Here is a 19,320-nt window from a genome sequence, read left to right on the forward strand (position 1 = left end):
GAGGGCCAGGGCCGCTCTCCCTGGAGCTCGGGTTTCTGGGCTCCGGGATTCTTTCCCTGGAGCACCTGCCAGCACGTCGTGGCTCCTGGTTAATACTTGCTCTGCCGTCCAAGTGGGCATTACTTCCACTTTAAACACCCAGAGAGCCTGGTTTTCGAAGGAAACTGAACATCGAAAGCCCAGGGGAAATTTTTGCCAATGTGAATAATGATCTAATTTTTCAAAGTCATGGGTTTTGACTCTTGTAGATTGGGGGGTTTTCTTGTAGTGAGGCCAGCCCACTGTGTGGGAAGGTGGGATTCTTGTCGCTAGGTTGGGACGCTTAGCAGACCAAGGCCTTTTCTCTTTCTGTGACCCCTGAGTCAATCAGCCTCCCGATCCCTCCCGAGGCGGGTCCCACTGGGGGCAAGTGACTCCTCCCTGGGAGGCTGGTCCCCAGGGCAGTCATCACCACACCTGCTCACTGTCCCCAGGTATCTCCTGTGTCTTACCTGAGGCTCTCCATGAGCCCCGCCCTGCACACCCAGAACAAGGAGGCTCTGGCAGCCCTGCCTTTGGGAATGACCGTGACCTTCACCGTCCACTTCCACGACAACTCCGGAGACACCTTCCATGCTCACAATTCGGTCCTCAGCTTTGCGACTAACAGGTAGGGTGTGGGTGATGCTCATCTCCCCTGTGAAGATGTGTGTCAGTTGTACTTAGATTTGATGTATGGGGGCGGCTGAGTCCACTAGACCCTCCGTGCCACTGGAAGGGAGCTTTGTTCCCTTCAGTCTTGAGGAGGGAGCGTGTCGTGCTTGCGGGACCACAGGGGGAGCACTGGGCTTGGGCGGGAGGCAGTGGTGAGGGGAAGGCAGGGCACAGAGCCTGTACCACCGCGTGGTGGGAAGCTGCTGGCGATGTCCCGTGGCGGGCCGGAAGCGAGACACAGGTGTTGGGGTTTGTGATAAACTTTGGTGTACCCGTGAAAGCCGGACTGCAGGGGAGACGTAGCCACCCTGGCCATTGCACTGGCCCTGTGATCAGCGGATGCAAATCAGTGATCACAGACGTTATAAAAGTTGGTCAGAGCAAGGCACACACATTCCAATGCTCTGGTGCCGGCGAGGAAGGGGTCTGACCTTCACTGCATCCCCTTGTGTGTGTACAGGCCTTTCCACGTGACGTCTCGCTGACTCCTCACTGCCGCCTGTTTGTAGAGGCCCAGAGAGGTCAAGCCACTTGCTCAGGGTCACGCGGAGTTTGAACACCAGGCTCCACATGCGGTTCATTTTGGCTGGCCCTGTAAATACCCCAACAACCTGGGGTTTCTTTTTAATGTTTATTTTTGAGAGACAGAGCGTGAGTGCGGAGGGGCAGAGAGAGGGGGACACAGAATCCGAAGCAGGCTCCAGGCTCCGAGCTGTCAGCACAGAGCCCGACGCGGGGCTCAAACTCACAAACCGCAAGATCATGACCTGAGCTGAAGTGGGATGCTTAACCCACTGAGCCACCCAGGGGCCCCACCATCAGTCTGTTTTAATTAGACCTCCGGGCGATTCTAAAGGTTGAGAACTACTGCCCCGGGGGCATGCAGACTAGCTCAGAGGAGGAGAGAGAAGCATCAGGCATAGGAAGAAGGACGGCTTGGGCAGGGGTTCTAGGGCCTATGGGGGGCAGAAGATTGTATCCAGGTGTGGGTGACCATTGCAACTTGGCCTCCTCACAGGCCTGCTTAGCACGCCCAGGGCCAGGTGTAGGGGGGGCTTAGCATGGTGGGGGAACTGGGGCTTGGAGTTGCAGCCCGTTCAAGCCCTAGCTCTGGCCTTTGTGGCGCCTTCCCAAACAAGGCGGCTCACCTCTCCAGGCCTCTGTTTCCACACCTGTCATACGGGGAACATGCCTAGTCCTCGGGGCCGGCAGCTGAAGCCATAGTCGTGAAGGCGTCTGGCAAAGTGTGGAGCTCTTTGCACGTTGTATGGGCCATCCATGAGTCTGGGATCTAGGCCACCCTGGAGGAAATGGAGCCAGCTCCTCCCAGCCCCTCAGCTACCCCACAGAAGTCCCGCTGGCCCTTGAGCCTCTCTCCTAGAGACCAGCGGGAGCTCCGAAGAGAGACGGCGTGGCAGAGGAGACGAAGCCAGAGACCCTACCCCTCAGACCTGCCGGTCTGGGCCTTTCCACCAGAGCGACATTGGCTGGTGTTGACCAAGCACTCACTGTGCCAGGCCCTGGTCTCGGTGCTTTATAGCTACCCATGAGGAAGTGGGCAGAGGCCATGCCTCCTGAGAATGTCCTTGTTCCCTGTTGGGAAGGGACCAGCAAGCATCTCGAAGCTCGCCTTGCCCTCTGACCTCAGCTTTCCCTCCTGGGACGTGGGGCATGTGCTGTGGGCCATGGGCTCCTCCCAGGGGAGATGAGATGAGACCAGGTTTGGGCAGCTGCTTGGTAAACTTAAGCTGGAGGAGCGCCCTGGGGCCACCGTTAGCAAGAAGCTTCGTCCAGCAGAGGACTCAGCTATGTTTCTCCCTCCGGAGTTGGGGGCTCTTTCCTGAGACTGAGAGCCCGCATCCCCCTCCTGTGCCTAGAGACGAGTTCGTGCAGATTGGGAAGGGCGTCGCCAACAACACCTGCATCGTCCGGACCATCAGCGTGGGCCTGACGCTGCTCAGCGTGCGGGACACGGAGCACGTGGGCCTGTCCGACTTCGTCCCATTGCCCGTCCTACAGGCCATCTCCCCGGAGCTGTCCGGAGCGGTGGTGGTGGGGGACGTCCTCTGTCTGGCCACAGTTCTGGTCGGCCTGGAAGGTGAGAGAGAGAGAGAGATACTGGCCGGGGTCGGGGTGGGGGGCTTCCTTTTGAGTCCGGGGCAGCCCCAAAGATGGGAGGGGGCTCCTGTCGTGGGGGTGAGACAAGCAGGGCTGGCATGACGTTCAAGAGCAGGAGTCAGAAAACCACCGGCCAAATCCAGCATGCTGTCTCTTTTTGCAAACACAAGTGCCTGGGAACTCTGGCACACCCTCATTTACATGTTGTCAGGGGCCGTTTTTACCCTCCAGCTGCCGGGTTTGAGCGCTGGCATCAGAGACCTCTGGGCCCGCATGGCCCAACAGATGTACCATCTGGCCCTTTGTGGAGGAAGCTGGCCAACCCGTGCGCTCATATAGCCCTGTCCGCTAGAAGTTTCTAGCACTGTGGAAACATCCCATATCTACACTGTCTGACACGGGGCACTCACGATCCAGTACTCTAAATGTGGCTAATGCAACCGAGGAGCTATGTGTTTCATTTTAATTCATCTCGTGCCTAGTGGTTACCATGTATTGCCAACAGCCCACATCTAGAAGGAAATGTAAGGAGAGAACAGCTATCGGGCCTGTTCCCATGCCACCTGTAGATTCACCACCTACGTTACTCAACTTCTTTTTTCAATTTGACTCCCTGTTTTTTTTTTTTACCTAATTAAATTCATTTCAAAAAGACGTTCAACACTGCCCTTAAAAGAAAGCAAATACAATTTGCCAGAAATAGAACGTGGCTGTTGAGTTATTTTGTTGTATCTGTTATATAATGCAATTGGCTTTTAACTAAGAAACGCTCTTGAACCTGACACTTGCTTTGTTTGCACAAAGGGGTTGATAAACAGTCGGGGGTGGGCAGGGGTGGTGCGTGGGGAGGTTCAGCACCCGGGTCATCCCAGGACAAGGAAGTGATCAAGAGATTCCAAGCAGGGAAGCACTGGAGTGAACATAGGGCCAGAGGTTCACTCTGGGCAGGGTCACAGCCGGGCAGAGAGCAGGTGTGCTCCAGGTGGCCGCAGCCAGGAGCCAGGGGAGGTGGGGGGCGGGGGCCAGAGCCAGGGTGCAGAGGCCAGTGGCGTGGATTCTACCCTGAGGGTGATGAGTGAGCTCCCCCGGGAGCAGGGTGGAGCATGGTGGTGGGGCAGTGTCACCCAGGTGACAGGGCTGGGCGGGAATGGCAGACGTGGGAAAGATGAGTGACAGCCAGGGCTTTCTCTCCCAGGCCTCTCTGGAACCTGGAGCTCTTCAGCTCACAGCATCCTCCGCATCGACCCCAGGACGGGCGTGGCTGTGGCCCAAGAGGCAGGGTCTGTGACGGTTTACTACGAGATTGCTGGGCACCTGAGAACCTACAAGGAGGTAGGGCTTCGTGGCATATGTGGCTCACCCTCTTGGGGTAAAAGCCTCGGCTTTCTATCCTGAATGGCACCCTTCCCTTTAAAAAAAAGAAGCACCAGCACCCTGCTAGGCAGTCAGGATCCGGAGTCGTGAGTCTGGGGTCTGCTCCCCACTTCCTCCGGGATTGGAACAGGTGCCCTTTCCTTTCCAGGCCCCTGCCTCCCACGCTCAAAATGGTGTCATGACAAGGGCTGACCTCCCGGGGCCGCCCCCCCCCCCAGCTCCCACGCACGCTGGCGTAAGGGCGGGAGTGTCCCCTGTGGGCGCTTCCCCAGGAGTCTCGGGGCGGGCGGGCCGGCGTGGCCATTTGGCATCACCGGCAAAGTTAAGCCTCCCCGGCAAGTCACTTTTTGAGTCTTTCTGGAGGTGAACAAAACCGTTCTCTCTTCTATTTATCTCCAGCCGAGAATGAATCAATGAGCAGCGTCTGGCTGCGTTCCAAACGTGTCTCATTTTAGAGCCAGCGTGCACGTGATCGAATCCAGCAGTTTAACCTAATAGCTTGCATATTTAGTGCCGGGGCTCTGCAGTGGGTGAGCGGGTTGCAGATAGAGGCACCTTGTGACTAATAAAGCTGTGCTCTCCCAGGAGGAGCCGCGGAGAGTGGGCAGGGGCGGGTGGGAGGGGGGCTGGAGGAGAGGGCACGGCGTAGGCAAAAGTGTGCAGGGCTCAAGAGTCGAGCCCCGATGGCTGGAACATAGGCAGTGGGGGGAGGGTGGAGGCTGGCGTTGCAGTCAGATCGTGTGATGCACATTGTGTTCTGGGTAGTTCCTGGTGAAGCACGTGAGCTCTGGGGCCAGGCTGCCTGGGTTCAAATCCCAGCCAGGCCACTGAGAGGCTGCGTGGCATTGGATAAGTTATTTCACCTCTCTGTGTCTGTAAAATGGAGGTAAGAGGGCTAAGAGGATTAAGAGTTAACCTATGTGAAGCGCTTAGAATGGTACTCAGCACCTAGCAAATGTTCAGTAGGTATTAGCTGCACCTGTTACTATTCCGGAGCAAAGAGGAGAAGCTTATGCCAGACCCAGTAGGGATTTATCAGGGTTTTTGGTTTTTTATTTTATTTTATTTTAATTTTTTTTTAATTTTGTAAAAAAATTTTTAATGTTTATTTATTTGGAGGGAGGGACAGAGAGAGGGGGTGACACAGAATCTGAAACAGGCTCTAGGCTCTGAGCTGTTAGCACGGGGCCCGATGCAGGGCTTGAACCCGGGAACCGTGAGATCATGACCTGAGCCAAAGTCGGACGCTTAACTGACTGAGCCACCCAGGCATCCCTGTCAGAATTTTTTTTTTTTTTTTTTAAGTAAAGAGTGATCACAATCAGAGGTAATGTTTGGAATGAGTATCCAGTGCCTGGTGGAGTCTAAGAGCCCAAGAGATGGGGAGTAGCTGCAGGGGTAGTGAGCCAGGAGACAGGATGGGCGCTCTGCTGGCCCTGTTGGGTGGGCAGAAACTAAGGGAGGGTCGTCAGAGCTTGGTGACCATTTGGAAGTAGGGGTTGAGGGAGAACCCTTTGGGGGATGACCTCCCCGGCATCCGGACTGAGTGACAAGGTGGATGTCGGTCCTTTGCCCTGATGGCGGTAGGGGGTTGCAGAAGGAGGGGCCGGCGCTGGGGAAAGATGATGAGTGGATGGAGGCGTGGCCAGTTGGAGGCGTTTGCAGCTCCTCTAGGTGAGGCGGTGATGAGGCAGCAGGTGTTTCTGGAGCTCCAAGACAGCAAGCTGGAGATGGGGTGGGAGTCCACAGCACAGACGTGGTTCTGGAAGACCTGAGAGTGGACGGGTGCACATACATGCAGCACATACCAGAGCAAGGCCTTGGGCCCCCTCTGCCAGGTGTGGGGGGAGGAGGCAGAGGAAGCAGGGACAAGATGGCAGGCAGCCAGGAGTACAGGAGAAGGTGGGAAGAACCAGGACCCGGATGTGGGTGCCCACCAGTGAGCGTGGAGGTGATGGGGCCAGCCTGACGGCCTGCCTGTGCTCTTGTGTCAGCCACAGGAGCTGCCTGGGCTTTGGGGAGGAGTGAGACCCCATCCCTGCTCTTTACGAGATCACATTCCGCTAGAAATCCTGTGGAAGGCAGGAAGTGCTCAGCGCCTGCCCAGAGGTGGGAGGACAGCCTGCCGGCTGGAGGGGACCATGCTGGAGCTGCGCCTGCGAGGGCCGATGGGGTCAGGCTCTGTGGGGGGAGGGGGGAGGGTGATCCCAGCTTAAGAGGGGCGCACGACTGGGGTGTTTGGGTGCAGCCAGTGCAGGCTGGGCCAAGGGGGGTGAGCAGGGGAAAGTCTGGGAAGACTGGAGTCTGGAGGGGCGTTCAATACCCAGGCTATGTGAGTTGCCTTTTGGTCAGGTTGATTTATTTTGAATAAATGACAGTAAAGTAAAATGGCTCCTTCTCTCATTGCTGAAAGACTAATTAAGCAAACTGATGAACAGAGAAGTGATCTGCCGCTGTCCCAGGAGCCAAACCCCACAGCCCACCCCGGACTGAATGCATTCAGACCTGCTGTTCAGCACCGCACTCCGCTGTTAGGAAAAGCAGCTCGTTCAGAGGGAGGCAGAGTCTGACCCGCCTGGGGTCTAAGCCCAGCTCTGCCACATCTGGCCAAGTCTCAAAAAGACGTGGAGCCTCAGTTTTGTCCCCTGTGCAATGGGCAGTGCCTGCATCCCAGGCAACGGGGTGAGGTCACAAAAATGCCCGTCAACTGAGCCCACACGTGGTCGGTGCTCAGTGCAGCTGCCTCGGCTCCCTCCCCAGATAGCGATCGGTGTCCCTCAAAGGATCGTGGCCCATTCCGTCCGCCCAGGCCAGACCAGCTTCCAGGAGGCCTCCAAAGTGACCGTCACCTTGGGAGACAGAGGCTCTAACCTGAGAGGTAAAGAGTGAGGGGCTTGCTTGGTCTGGGGAGGGGCCCCGCCAGTCGCACGAGCAGGGAGGAGGTTCCCCGTGGCCCTGCTTAAACTCACGCCAAAGGCAGAGAGAGCATTTAACCCCTGCTGGCCCTTTCCTTCCAGCTTTTTCGAAACCCGAGTGTTCTTTCTAAAAGAGCCCGGCACCCAGAAGCTGTCTGTGTCTGAGCTGGAAGTGCCACTTCAGCCCCAGGGCAGCCGAGTAAAGAAAGCCCCAGCTGACTGCTGGTAATCCCAAGAAAGTAATGATTTAGCAGGCCTCGTGGCCGATTTTGATTTTTGTAATTACCTTTTCCAAGTCATGCGTAGAACATCCGACCCTGGCCCTGCCCGTGACAGCCCTGGACAGCAACTGCCAGAAATAAATACATCGATGTGGGCTGGTTTGGTTTTTTTTGTTTTTGTTTTTTTTTAAACCATGTACCCAGTGGAATTAAATACCACTGTTCTTGTTCTGATTGATGAGGTAGCTTTTCTGCATCATATAACCTCTTTTTTCCTACTTCAGGGCACGGGGCCAATACTGCACAATTGCCGAGATGATACTCAGTGTATTAGTGGGAAACTGTTGCCCTCCTGAAGTCCAGAAATAAATTGCCCATTTTCCCCCTGCCGACAGGAACAGACGATGTGCATTAGTGGGCCCGACCCATCTGCTGTGCTGCGGGACGCAGGCTCTGTAGCCCAAATGCTGAAATTCTGATCTGAAATTGCCCACGATTCGGAATGACCCTCCTCCCCCATAGAATTCTCCCCAGCTCTTATAAACTGTGGTGCTGTCACGAAGCTTTGGGCAGCCCTCGGGGGGCCCTGTGTGGAAGGAATGTGGGGCATTTCGCGGCCCGGCTAGCCTGCACCTGGCCTGCTCTTGCTCCCTCGTTTCAGGGCTCTAACAGACGGATGCAGAAGCCTGTGCAGGGGGGCCGGGGTGGGGCGCCTAGTAGGTCTGGCCCATGCCCTTCTCACCCCTTCCCCTCTCCAGGTGAGTGCTCTCCCTCCCAGATGGAAACCATTGAGACTCTGCACCCAGAATCCCTCATTAGCTGCCACCTCCAGTTCAAGCAAGATGTCTTCGATTTCCCAGCGCGTGACGTTTTCACGGCAGAACCAGGATTTGATGCCACTCTGGGTACGTTTGCAAGGGTTTGCATGGGACGACTGGCTTGCGTGGAGGGTTCCTGTTGGCGTGCTGGGCTTATGGCAGCCATCTGTCCGGAAGGGCCATGTCTGTCAGGAGCCCAGCCTGGTGGTCGATGCCACCACTCTGGCCTGTCATTCATTTCGGCCGCTGGGCGGGGTTGGCGGTCCAATGCTGGGCGATGGCTGTCCTCGGCACCCACCTACACGCAGCAGGCAGGACACAGTTCAGAGTTGGAAAGCCTGGGTTTAGGTCCCTTTCTGCTCTTCCTACCTCAGGGCCAGTGGGTGTTAAGGCTGCCTCCCTCTGTGAAATGGGAAGGATGATGCCTTAGAGCTGAGCGCTGCAAGCGAGAGCTGGGCAGAAGGGCCCTTCCTTGTTAACTAGCCAAGGGCCCCACGGTGTGTCCGAACAGAACTTCCACTGCCCGTGATGCCCGCGCCACGGGCTGGAGTGACTGCCTGGCCCCGGGCATGCCGGCCACGTGGTGTGGAGTGTCTGAGAAGGGGGGTGCCCACGTGGGGTGCTTCGAGGGTTCAGTAGGATAGTTCCTGCCATATGCTGAGCACAGTGCCCAGCATACGCCATCGAGTCCTCGACAGGAGCTGCCCAGTGTTATTATGATAATGATTGTCGATGAGCATTTGGACCATTCTTCAGTTCCTTCCAAGAACATGCAGCCCGGTCTTAATTAGGAGGAGTTAGCGAGGGCATGACGCCAGACCATAATAAGCCCAGCCTGCAGCTTGCCATGGCCTGGGGTCAGCACCCAGGCCGCTGCCTAAGATGCAGGAGGTATGTCCTCAGGGCACCTGTGTGGGGCCCAAGTGCAGGGACAGAACAGGCATTTGATGGTCCCGTGCCCTGTTTATTGGCAAATGCGGCCCCATGAGGGGGTGTGAAGTTATTCCCACTTGATCCAAGAAAACCAGGCCAGCAAGGAGGCTGACTCACCCAGGGGCACTTGGCTGGCAAGGGCACGGAGGGGACTCCAGCCCAGGCATCCGGGTTCCAGGTACTTTCCAGGGCATTGCTCAACAGTGTGCATTGAACTCATTTATCTACCCAGGGCCAGCCGTGGAGGGTCCAACAAGCACCAAGGTAGCCCCAATCCACACCTTCAGAGGACTTTCTGCTGTTAGCTGGGGCCACGGGCCATACTGGGAGTCCGCTCCAGCTCAGCCTGTAGCTCAGCATCGGGTCACGGTATCCGTTCATTATTTACTCACCCCCATCCTGAGAGCCAGGATGGCTAGGCCCTGAAATGCAGAGCTGGCCCAGACGTTCCTTCCCCAGGCAACGTCAATGCAGTGGGGATCTGGCGAGCAGAGGATTCTGAGGAGTGAGCGAGAGTGCTGGTCACAGAAAGGGTGTCCAAGCTGGATCAGGGGTGCTGAAGAGGGACATCCCTGGAGGTCCCTGGAGGAGGTGACGCCTCACCTGGGCTCTGAAGGATGCATAGGAGTTTTGCAGTTAGAAGAGCAAGGAGAAAGTGCAGCGTCCGGGCGTGGGTGGGAGAGGGGACAACTCAGAGCTTGCTTGTCTCCACAGGCCGGTACCTCTGCTCAGTCACGATGCACAGGCTGACGGACAAGCAGCTGAAACACCTCAGCATGAAGAAGACGGCGCTGCTGGTCACCGCCTCCATCCCCGGCAGCCACATCTCTGGGGAGCATGTTGGTGCCGAGGTGCCCTTCAGCCCAGGGCTTTACACCGACCAGGCTGAAATCCTTTTGAGCAACCACTTCACCAGCTCTGAGGTCAAGGTCTTTGGTACCGTGGAGATTCTCGAGAACCTGGAGGTGAGTGGCGTCCATGCATGAGCCGGGGGCCTTGGAAAGGACCGGAAGGCAGGGAAGACGAGGTGAAAGGTGGAAGTCGTGGACCACCTCTCTTTAAAAGTGAAAAAAAGATTTTTTAAACGTAAATACCCTTAACCCTTTCTTTTCCCCCATACCATTATCTGTGAGCTTGTATCATTGAATTAGTTACTGGGAATGCTGCCGGACTTCCCCAACCAGGAGCTCGGTATGCGAGGGCAGTACTCAGCACAGAGCGTACCTAGCACATAGTATGTGCTCAGTGAACACTTAGTATGTTCAGTGAATGAAGTCAGTGCAGGAACGTACACTGACATGGGGGAGGAAGAAACGCTGTAATCCCTAACTTATCACCGACGCCCGCACAACTGGGGACGAGTCCCTAGCCCTGGGCCTCAGTTTCCCCATCTGCTGAATGCTGGGTGAACGATGTCCTAGGTCCCGCAGCCCAGCAGGCCGGTAAGAGATCTGGGGTGATGTGGCAAAGGGGTTTTTGGCTCCTCCGTTTGCCGTATCCCTGGTCTCACTGCAGCAAACGTGAACGTGGATGAACGTTCTTGGAGAGAGACGGCGATGAATTCATTGCTGCTGATGGAGGGTCCGCCAGCCCAGGGGTTGAGCTGTTGGCGATCAGCCATTAACAGAGCTCCAGGCTGCTGCCTTGGAAAGTTGGCGTTTGGTGGTAGTTCGTGTTGGTTTAGCATTTTTTTAAAGAGCACTTGATTAGAATTCAATGATATTGATTTGTCCTTTCCTTAAAAACACTCCCAAGTGTAGACAGTATGCTCCTTCCCTGACTTTGCAGATTTCATGCTGTCACTTAGAAGTACCCAGGCGTCATCGCCTACCTAGGAAGGTGGACCAGGGAAGGGTCCCCACCCCTACCGTCTGGGCCCCAGAGGGAAGCACAGCATGTCAGGCGGAAGTGGGGGTGGGGGTGCCGCTCTCCAGCCGCATTGTCTCTCCCAGGTGAAATCAGGGTCCCCAGCTGTGCTGGCCTTTGAGAAGGAAAAGTCTTTGGGGCTCCCCAGCTTCATCACATACACAGTCGGCATCTCGGATCCCACAGCTGGCAGTCAGGGGCCTCTGTCCACCGCCCTGACCTTCTCCAGCCCCATGACTAACCAAGCCCTCACCATTCCGGTCACCGTGGCCTTTGTGATGGATCGCCGAGGGCCTGGTCCTCGTGAGTCATGGGGTGGGACACCGCTGGGATGGACCTGGGCGAGGAGGGCCGGTCCGGGTGGTCTTGGCTGTGGGTGGAAATCTGGGCAGGAGAGCAGGAGGGGGGCGGGTCAAGACCTGGAGGACTCAGAAATGCAGATTGTCCCACAAAGTGAATTTGGCCCATTCGGGTAGCTAGAGGGATCCTGTTGAAATGTGACTGGATTGTACCCCCTCCTCTGCTCAACACTGCTTTGGTGCCCACCTCCCCTGGGGGGTGAAGCCCAAGCCTCTCCAGTGTCTTGAAAGGCTGGCCCCCCATAATCTGCCTCCCCAAACCATTGATGACTTGTCTCCCCGCTTGGGCACCTTGCTACAGCCACGCTGGCCTTCTTCCTACTTTGGGAACACGTGCAACTCCCAGCTAAGCCCTTGGCATACACTGTTCCCTCTGCCTGGGACGCCTCTCCCCCCGATAGCCCCTTGGCCACATCCCCACCTCAGTCAAACCCACCTTTCCTCACACATTCCCTGCTCAGGTATTAGGAAATTCTGAAACTTACTCCCATGTACATCCTTCTCCTTCCATAGCCCTGTTCCCCACTGTCAGCCTAGGGAATAATTAGTACAACTAATTATAATTTCTGCTGGTCTTCCCCAACTGGGAGCTGAGTACTGCATGTGGGGACAGCACTTAGAACAGGGCCTACCAAGCATATACAGTAGGTGCTCAGTAACGGATGCCTCATTTATCCCGCAGTCGTGGACGAGCACCTGTTGCACAGCAGCGCATGTGCTGGGCAGATGCCTGAGAAGCCCCCACCTCAAACAGGGCATGGAATATTACAGACACAGCGAGAAAGGAATGATCCTAAACATGGGGCTCAAGAAGTGGGGGGCACACGGAGCGGGTGATTTTACACCTGCTGGCCTGAGGGTGTGGTTCAAAGGGACTGCTTCCTTCAGGTCTGGAAGGATGAGTAGCCAGGGGGAGGGCCGAGCCGTCAGAAGGGCCCTGGGGTGAGGTGCAAGGTGAGGGGCCAGGCCACGAGGAGCCTCGAACCCCTGGCCAGGGGCTTGGGCTTTTTCTTGAGAGCAGGGAAGTGGCCTGGTCAGGTCTGGAGAGGAACAGCCTGAGGGGCTAAGGCCGATGTCAGGGGCACTTGAAGAGGCCACCTCCTTCCTCCCGTCAAGCAGGGATGTGTCCTGACTCAGGACAGTCCATTTAGGGGAGGAGGAGGGGCCCAGGATGAGGCAGAGGGAGATGCAAGAGGAAGCCACAGTCTGGGCCACCCCGAGCCAGGGCTCCAAAGGAGGAGTGGCTTTGGGGTAGCTGATGCCGGGCTCCCGTGGTGCATGGGCCTCAGTTCTGAGGGCGGCAACATCCCTGTCCAGAGCCTTTGCCCAACCCTGACCTCCGTTTTCATGACGGCAGCTCCTGGCTTGACATCTTCCACACTGCCTTGCCTTTCCGGGCACGTGGCTGACTCCTGGGCCACCCTTACCCTCCAAACTCCCCCAGACAGCTCTGCTCTTCCCCGGAATGGGTATGGAACCTGAACCCTCCTCCCAGCAGGGCCTCAGGTGGACGCAGGTCAGTTCAAGTGGCCCAAGATAGAATAGGACGGAGCGCTGGAGTGATAGCCCCACAGGGCCGGCTGCTGCCCCAGGCCTCAGGCAGGCCGCCTCGCCCTCCGGCCACGCACAGAGACACAAGGGGACTCCACATGGCCGTTTGGTAACTTGTCTTTCCATTGACTACAGATGGAGCCAGCCTTTTCCAGCACTTCCTGGATTCCTACCAGGTCATGTTCTTCACACTTTTTGCCCTGCTGGCTGGGACTGCTGTCATGATCATAGGTGAGGTGGGCTGCATTGTGTCCCCTGGGCTGCCCCCCACCCCTCACCCCAACTCTAACCAGCCATGTTGTCTTGCAGCCTACCACACGGTCTGCACACCCCGGGAGCTCACTGCACCCCCAGGCCTCTCCCCCGGAGCCAGCCCTCGCCACAGCCCCCACTGTGAGTCACCACCCTGCGGATGCAGCCAGGCAGAGCCGGGGCTACGAGGGAGGGTTGTGGGGATCAAGGCCCTGAACCCCAGGTCTCAGAAGCTCTGGCCCCACACAAAAGTGGCAGCTGGGGTGTGAGGCCCAGAAGGCAGATCTGGGAGCTGGTCCTGGGCAAGGAGAGCTTTCCCCCGGCAGAACCGTGGAGGGTGGAAGGCTGGTAGCGGGGGCCGTCTCTGCAGGGGTGCATGTTGGGACTGGTTCTTACCTGCTGGGGCTGCTGCAGAGGGCTCTAAGCTGGGTTGAACTGACTGACTCAGAGGTGAGGATTCTGGACAGTCCTGCTGATGGATCTCCCAGATGATCACAGGAGCCATTCCTCTTCAAGTCCAGTTGTCTCTGGTGACTCTGAGGCCCTGGTGATCCTACACAACTCCAGGGGACACTTCTCTCTGTGAGCGGTGTCCCTTGAACCTTGTGTAGTGCCCAACCTTCACAGCTGCACGTGGTGGCCTTTATATCTTTTCCGTTTGAGGGTTCTCTCCCCTATAGGAGGAATCCTTGAATGGTGTCTGCTGACCCAAAAGGGGCATGGCCAGGCTTCCAAGAGTCTGAAATTTTTTGGAAAAGGATGCAGTTATGTATATAGATACATTTTCCTGGGTAACCAGATCCCACGTGCATCCTGGACCCCTGGAATCATAGTCTTCCACAAATGTCATTCAGCCATCCTTACGACGGGCACTCACCTTTTCTAATCCCATCTTCCAACCCCTCCCTCTGTGTGTCGGAGCCATAGTGGAGTAGTTGTGTTACCTCCTGAACGCTCCAGGCCCTGGAGTCTTTGTTCATGCGGCTTTCTCTGCCCAAGAGGCTGTTCCTGCCCAGATGGACAGGCCCCGCTCCCTGCGTGCCCCACGGACCCACAGACGCGCGCCCATGTGGTTTTAAGACCCACTGCTTGTTCTCACTCCACAGCTGCGGGAGGTCAGGGCTCATGCTCCAAGCCTCTCGGCACGTCCAGCTGTCACCCCTTCCCTGGGTGACCTCACATCACTGGCCCAGGGCTGCCTGGGGGCACGGTCAGGGGGATGGCCAAGCTGGGCAGCAGATGCGTCCTTAGCGGCTATTCCGGTGCAGGCACGGAGGGCTCCCTGCGGAGCGCCGAGCTCTCCCGTATGCTCTGTTGGTCACCTCATCTCTTTCCTCCCTAGATTTTGCTGCCTCATCGCCGACGCCTTTCAACGCACTGCCTCCCATCCGCAGAGCCAGCCCTCCATCGGGGCTGTGGAGCCCCGCGTACCCCTCCCACTAGTCCGCGGGCCGGGCCGGGACGCCCCTGCGCCCCCACGGTGGGCCCGGCCTGGAGCACCCCTGGGCCCCGAGCCCTCAGGCCCGTGTCGCTGCCTGCTGTGTTCTTGTAGACCTGTAGTTTAGGCTGTGCCCACTAGCTCACCCTTCCGTGTAGGGCTTTCTGTTGGCTCTTGTTTTCTGTTCTGTTCTTACTTCAGAATCTTACAAAGGCTAAGACTCTCGCTCATTCCTCTGTGCGCGGTTGTCTAGGGTTTCTGGACAACGTGCACTTAACGCTTTTCCTTCCCTGCAGTCTCTGGAATGACTCCCTTCTCGAGACTTTGAGCAGGCGAAGCTCCCTTCACTAGTGGTCTGTAAGGGATGTTCCTGAAGTGGCCTCAGGGAAAGGACTTTTTGATTTTTTCTTAACATTTGTGGGTTTTTTTTTTCCCCTCCTTGGAAACTTCACTTTTCCCCTACTCCGGCCCCTGCCAGGAAATGAGGGAGCGAGCAGACACGAGTGTCCGAAGCTGGCCCCGTGACTGCACGGAGGCCTCAGGTAGGCGCCAACGGGGCCCAACCCCACGCTGGCTCAGCCTCACCGGGAGACGCCGACGGGCCACAGGAGCCACGAGCCGGGCTGCTCTTTGCCTCCGTGGGGGCCACTGTGAATATAGACGGCGTCCTCTGTGGTTGCTTCCTGCGCGTGGAAGCGTCTCCTGGGCTCGGCCGCAGCTCCATCGAGGTGCTCTTTGGGGTCCGGCTCCTCCTCCCTATCCCGGCTTCTCTACCCACACAGGGACTTCGGAATCGTAGTTAGGAAAACATCCCTGAGCCAGAGACCGGGACCTTTTCTTCTGGTTTGTTTGTTTGTTTGTTTGTTTTGAGAAGCCACTGTGTTCCGCCCGAGCACCAGACCAAAACCCAGTGCTCTCCCTTCCTCCTTTTGTACCACGGTCGTGCACCTCAGCAGCCCTGAGCCTCTGGCCTGCCCCATGTGGGCACCAGTCTCCCCGCGGCAGCCCCCCAGCAGGCCACGGAGCCAGACCCGGCCAGTGAGGAGGGTGGGCCTGCCCTCCAGGAAGGGGCCGGGAAGGAGAAGACGTCTAGAAGATGCCCCCTCGTTCATTCAGCACCCGAGGCCTCCAGATCGCGGCCTCTCCGCCCTGGGCCGAGAGCTGTGCCGCTCTCAGGAAGAACTGGAGGCACACCCCGAGCCCGGCCCACGGGGTCGCTGTGTGGGGGGACCTCTTGGACTCTGAGCCGCAAGCGTGAACCTACCACAGGCCTTTTGGGCCGGGCCGTGCGATTTATTTTTCTAAAGCTGGAGACAGGAAGAATTGTGCCTTGCCTATCACTTGAGCTCAAACTGACGACTTGGATGTAAATAGGTGCGTTTCTACTTGGTTTATTTAATAAAGCTCTAATTTCTTAAGAGGGGCGTGATCACTGCCAGATCTGCGTGCGTCCTGCCTGGACGTGACCCAGGCTCCGGTGACTTGGCTTCCTTCCGGTTACAGAGATTTGGGGAGCGGGTCTGTTCCGCTGCCCTTCTGTGCCACACCCCCCTCCCACGGGGCCCCCACGGGTGCCGGGGGATGCCGCAGCCCCACCCACACATCACCAGGTATCACCACGTGTCCCACCCCTATCTCTTCCTCTCTCTCTCTCTCTCTCTCTCTCTCTCTCTCTCTCGGGTGCCTCTCACTCTGCAGCTGTCCTTTCCTTGTGTCACTCTGGCCTCTGCACCCACTCTCCGCACCGGCTGACCTCCCTGGTGTCACTGATCCTCTCGCTGACTCTGCAGCCTGGACCTCGCCCCGCTGCTCGCTGGCAGCCGCTCCTGCCTCCCCAGCCCCTCACCCTCCGCCTTCCCCATTCCTGCTCCCCTCGGGGTGGTCCTCTGCCCACCCTCCACAGCCCCCTCGTGCCCTGACTTCTGCCGTCGCCGAGCTCTCATGCAGGCTCACCCCAAGTGCCTGAGTCAGGTTCTCCTGTCCCACGTCGCAGGCAGATGCCTAGAGAGACCAGGTGGCCGCCCAAGGCGGCAGGCTATTGGAAGGTGCCTCTGGCAGAGACCCCCTGTAGCCCACATCATCCACCTTCTTCCTGACTCAGAGCTGGGCAGACAGCGGCCAGAATCCATACGAGGTGTCCCAGCCGTTTTGGCTGCTGGAAGCCAACATGTGACTACGTTTTGGGGACAGAATGTGAGCAGTGGTGTCCCGGGCAGCTCAGGAACTGGACTGACGGGAGGCGGTGCCCTCCGCACCACGTTGTCCCAACCCTGGCTGAGCTGGCTGGGAGGAGGCCACCAGGATGGCTCGGCCCTTGTCCTTGGAGCCTGTGCCCCGCCCAGGATGGCCTCCCTTGACAGGAAGGAAGGACACTCCCAGTGGCTTCCAGTGAGTCTTCTGCCACAGCCGAACCGAATCCCAGCCAATTCAATGGCAACGCCCCAACACGAGCCTGGCAGCCCAGCTCTGTGCCCCCTCTTGTAGCCACACCCCCACATCTGGCCACCACCAGAGCTCTCCCCCCTGCCCCCTCCCCCTGCTGTGGACACACTTGCTCCTGTACGACTTGTGTCCCCCCCTCAGACCTTCCTCTCCCATACCCTTCACGTGGCCAGTCTCCAAGTTCCCATGAATCTGCCCTCCCCACGACCCTCTTCTTGGCCCAGGGAGCCTCCCCTGGGGTGAGGTGCCAGCCTCCGTGTCCCCTGCACCAACCCGCTGCTCACAGATCTGACCGCTCACACCCTCCTGCTTAAACTCTGTTGCAGTCAGCTTGCCCTTGGGGTGGGTGCGGTCCCTTTGTTCACACCAGCTCCCCACCCCCCCAACCTCTTCACCTCTAGTAGAAGCAGCCAACCAGGCCACCCCCGCCCCCGGGTCCTGGGGCTTTGACACCAGCCAGGGTTGGGGCGGTCCTGCACCCACCCTCTCCCACCTGTGTGCTCCTGCTCTGCTCTCTCCCCCACTCTGGGCTTCAGTTTTCTGCTCTGCAAAGTGGGCACGGTGGTGCCATCAGTTACTGTAAACGTAAACCAGAAGCCATGTGTGGGGCCTTCTCTTTGGGCAGCGGGTTGGTGACTAGGGGTGCCTTCCTCTCCCGGAGGGAATGGCAGATCTGACTGTCAGAGGGGACGGCAGGGGAGGGAGAAGCCGAGGGGGAGGGCCCAGCTCCCCGAGGAACGAGGAATGTTCTGTGTGGCAGATCCGGTCCTGAGGGCCCTGGGCAGTGGGGGTGACTGGGCGCAGAAGCGCTTGGGGGACAAGTGACAACTCCAGGGCACTGAAGCCCTTGTGGCCCGCCCACACTGAGAAGTTAATGCCGAAGCTAAAAGGCTAAAAGCGCCGTCACCGCCCTGGGCCTGGTTTCCCTGACTGGAAAATGGGGAGGACGCTTTCCTCATGAGGATCCTGGGAGGACAAAATGAGCTGATAGGAGGTGCTAATCCACATATGCTGCTGTCACTGTTGTTGGGGAAAGCTGGCAGGGGCCCATGAGGAGCCCAGATGGTGGGAGAACATTTGTTTACAGAATGGTGAGATGCAGAGGCAGCAGGTGAGCAGCAGGGAGGGTGCTCCCCAGCCCCCTGGACCTCTGTTGTCATTCCCTGTGCTGTGTCGCCATTGTCTGACCCTGTTATCCCTCCCCAGCTGGGACCTCTTGGAGGCCCGTTCTTCTGTGTCCTCAGGACCTGGCACTTAAGAAGATCTAGAAAGCATTCAATCCATGTCCTACGTTCAGCACAGGGCCTGCCTGGCATGCAGCGCTCAATAATGACAGTATTGCCCCCAGGTAGGTCCCCCTCAGTGATGTAAGATGGCTGCCAAGATCCAGGCATCACAGCATGTCCAGACATGGCAGCATCCAGAAGAAGAAGAGAAGCAGAAGGATAATCTCTTCCTGTCTCCTTCTAAGGACTAAAGATTTCTTTCCTGGAGGGATCCTCAGCGGATGGTTCCCGTCATGTCTATAGCCAGAGTTGGCTCTTCTGGCCATTCCTGCCCCATGGCTAGTGAGGGCAACAGGATGATCACGTCCATGTATGGCAATCCTTCACAGTTGCGTGGAGGTCAGTGTATCAACACGCTCAACTTCTTTCAGATCAAAATAGAAAGGTCTCAGCATCTGCTGGTTTTCTCTGTGATGATGGCATTTTCTTCCCTTTACCCACCTCAGATACTCTAGAGAGAGAGCCAGATACAGGTGAGAGGCCCGGGCTTTCTTCTCCCCAGAGGCGACCACCATTTTAAAGCACATACAAAGGACCGTGAATGCACAGGCTGCCAGAAGCAGGCCCACCTTGCCAGAAGGGAGTGCTTTGACAAAACCAGGGGACGCACAGCACATTCAGCTTTCCGCTCCCAAGCGAACCGCCCAAAGAGTGCCAAAAAATGCTTTTAGCACCATTTAGCGCTAAAAATATAGTATTGCGTATAGGTTTTTTTTTTTTTTCCTCCAGAATTCCTAAGTTTGGGCAAAAATTAACTCTCTGTGTCTGCATCTTCCTGTTCTCTGCGCAGTCTGGAAATGTTACATTTCAAGGTCTGATGGACTGGCTAGAAGAAAGCCTAGGACCCGGGACATCCAGGATGGGCGGCAAAGGTCTAGGTGAGTGGGGAATGAATGAAGCTTAGAGATCAGGTGACCAGGAGTGTAGGCCTACCTTCTGGGGCTGAAGAGAAATCATTTTATCTTTCTGGGCCACAGCAGTCCCCTGTTCTACGAAGTGGCCATGCTGGCATCTGTCCTGCCCATCACCCCAAATGGCTGCCAGCAGGAAGCAG

General features: G+C 57.4%; 1 protein-coding gene across 4 annotated transcripts in view; it reads left to right on the forward strand.

Moving 5' to 3' along the window:
• The window catches only part of NUP210 (nucleoporin 210), a 112,637-nt gene extending 93,560 nt beyond the window's left edge, over nt 1-19,077 (forward strand). For 2 of the 4 annotated variants that reach the window (XM_047831570.1, XM_047831571.1), the window contains exons 31-40: nt 474-649; nt 2,571-2,791; nt 4,007-4,143; nt 6,946-7,063; nt 8,080-8,226; nt 9,787-10,037; nt 11,025-11,241; nt 12,984-13,079; nt 13,158-13,241; nt 14,443-15,956. In XM_047831570.1, the coding sequence (XP_047687526.1) occupies nt 474-649; nt 2,571-2,791; nt 4,007-4,143; nt 6,946-7,063; nt 8,080-8,226; nt 9,787-10,037; nt 11,025-11,241; nt 12,984-13,079; nt 13,158-13,241; nt 14,443-14,543 (1,548 nt within the window). In that variant the 3' untranslated portion in view covers nt 14,544-15,956. The other 2 variants (XR_007146632.1, XM_047831572.1) reach the window with 2 other exon arrangements.
• The last annotated feature ends 243 nt before the right edge of the window (nt 19,078-19,320 follow it).

Source organism: Prionailurus viverrinus, chromosome A2 (assembly GCF_022837055.1).
Source record: "Prionailurus viverrinus isolate Anna chromosome A2, UM_Priviv_1.0, whole genome shotgun sequence".
Classification (NCBI taxonomy): domain Eukaryota; kingdom Metazoa; phylum Chordata; class Mammalia; order Carnivora; family Felidae; genus Prionailurus; species Prionailurus viverrinus.